The following is a 2,283-nucleotide window of genomic DNA, read 5'->3' as shown; positions in this document are numbered from 1 at the left end:
ACGAGCTGGGCAGCTGCACCTACGATGATGTCTGCACCATCCTCGACAACCTCATCCCGCCTGGCACGACCTGCCCGGAGCCCCTGCTTACCTACGGCATCCCCTGCCACTGCCCCTTCAAAGCGGTACGCCTGAACCCCCCAGCCGGCACGATGCTGGCAGTGCTGCCGGGTACCACTGTGCCCTTTGGTGTGGGGCTGGGGGGGGTTTGGCTGGCAGCTTGCCTACATGTCCCCTCTCTCTGCAGGGCTCCTACTCCCTGCCAGCCAGCGACTTCGTCCTGCCTGATGTGGAGCTGCCTGCCTGGATGACCAACGGCAACTACCGCGTCCGGGTGGCCGTCAGCAGCAGCGGGGAGGAGCTCGCCTGCGTCAAGCTGGCCTTCTCCCTGCAGTCCCAGTGAGGAGTGGGGGGGGGGGGGGGGCCGCCTGGTCCCCTGTCCCATCCCCTCCAGTTGCACCCCATCACATCCCAACCTGTCCCTGCGAGCTGCATTCCTCCCACTGCCAGGAGGAGGCAGCCCCCATACCCCGCTCGGTGCCCCTCTCCCCTGCTAAACACAGAAAGGCCCCTCCAGCTGTCGTGCTGTCCCCAGCCCCATCACTAGGGTGTCCCCTGCCCCGGACAGGGTGGCCGTGGAGCTAACCCCAGCCTTTCAGTGTGACCTGGGGGTAGTTATTTTTTACCCAGTTTCTCTTTTTTTCTCTTAATCCCATCCAGGGTATTTTAGACAAAAACATTCCAGGGAAAAGCAATATTTCTTGGAGCACTCCATGGGGCGAGGGAGCGTTTGGGAGTGCTGGGGCAGGCTGAAGGGAGGCAGGATTAGTTGCGGAGGATGTCCCTGCTTGCCCCCACCATCTCCAGCCGGAGCACAGGGCTGTTTTGCAGAAGTGTCCCCAAAGTGGTCACAGGAGACCTGTCCCCCCATGGCAGCTCTGGGTCTGCCTTTGGCGCATCCCTGGTCCTGCTCATGGGACCAGCTCGGTGGCACGAGGCACTGGTGAGGGCACCTCCCTGTGTCCCTGCTGCGACAACCATCACAAGCACAACAGGACTGAAGCCGCCCAACCCCCCGACTGATGTTTCCACTCGCGAAGGACCAAGCTGCTGGTGCTGCTCCCAGCAGCAGGAGAGGTGGCTGGACATGGGCTGCGCTCGCTCCGGGGGGACACACGGCTGTGACGGGGAGCTGGGGCACAGCCTGGCCGAGGACAAGTCCCACTCATCTCATTTTGCTACTGGGACTGAGCCGAGGCAGGACGCTGCACTGGGGACCATCCTTCCCGTGCACCGGCAGAGGCAACCCCACCACGTGGAGCAGCATCCCGGACATGGGGTGGACTGGGAGATGACCATGAAGACCAGCAGGCTGGGTTCTATTTGGGGGCCCTGAAGTCCATCTCCCGGTCGTGGCTGGGGGCCGAGGTGTGGGCAGGCAGTATCCTTCCTGCCTGCTGCTCTAGGCAGGGCGTATGTCTGACACCACCCACCTACGCCAGGTCCCCGCAGGGTGCAGGTGACCCACCAGCCCCCCTCATCCCTCGCTTCCTCACCGTCCCTGCCTGCTCACATTATTTAGCCTCTCTGTAGGGCTGGTCTTCCTCCAAGCACTTTATACGCCTTAACTACTGCCCCGGCGGGAGGTCCTCTGCTACGCAGACGTGCCCCCCCCACCTTTCTGTGCCCTCGACTTGCTCCGTTTCATCCTGCTGCTGGGCCTGACCCAGGTGTGTTTTGCTTGGAGAAGCACTAACCCTCTCATCCCGCTCGCCGCTGCCACGCAGCGCCCGTGCCAGGGAGGCATCCTCCTTTTGGGCAGGTACTGCAGGTTCTTAATAAATCTTTTTACCAGGAATTGGAGCTGGTGCCTCTTGGTGCTGGGGGTGACCTGGGGGTGGCATTTGTTTCCCTTAAAATAGCGGGGCCGTGGTTTTGAGCTGGGGGAAGCGAAAGTGGTGTTGGGGCTGGGGTGGGGGCAGCGGTGGAGGATGCTGTGGCCGTAAGAGCTGAGTGCGAGCAGCGCCGAGGCCGGCTCCTGTGCAAGGGGCACAGCGGGGATCTGCAGGCGCTGCTTTCGGACACGGGGACACAGGCCCCCGCCCTCGGGGGGCACAGCCCACGCTGGGGGTCTCCGGGGGCGTCGCTTGTCCCGGCGACCATCTATCTCCCTGCCAGCCCGCCCTGCTCTGCAGGCCTCGCCGAAGGAGTGGCCCCTCTCGGGGGGGGATGCTCCTCGTTGCCCACGCGTGGAGGGGTTCAGCGCTCAGCCGTGCCCGCGTC

The 2,283-nt window shown here is 63.8% G+C and overlaps 1 protein-coding gene across 1 annotated transcript in view; it reads left to right on the top strand.

The window, feature by feature from the left end:
- Window positions 1-411, top strand: part of GM2A (GM2 ganglioside activator) — a 5,601-nt gene extending 5,190 nt beyond the window's left edge. The window contains 2 exon segments of the mRNA XM_009322742.1: window positions 1-125; window positions 248-411. The exon segment at window positions 1-125 is cut by the window's left edge and continues 8 nt beyond it. Of these exon segments, the coding sequence (XP_009321017.1) occupies window positions 1-125; window positions 248-403 (281 nt within the window). The 3' untranslated portion in view covers window positions 404-411.
- The last annotated feature ends 1,872 nt before the right edge of the window (window positions 412-2,283 follow it).

This window comes from Pygoscelis adeliae, unplaced genomic scaffold, assembly GCF_000699105.1.
Source record: "Pygoscelis adeliae isolate BGI_AS28 unplaced genomic scaffold, ASM69910v1 Scaffold34, whole genome shotgun sequence".
Lineage (NCBI taxonomy): Eukaryota > Metazoa > Chordata > Aves > Sphenisciformes > Spheniscidae > Pygoscelis > Pygoscelis adeliae.
Note: the sequence above shows the minus strand (reverse complement) of the source record. Positions and strands in the feature narration are given on the sequence as shown.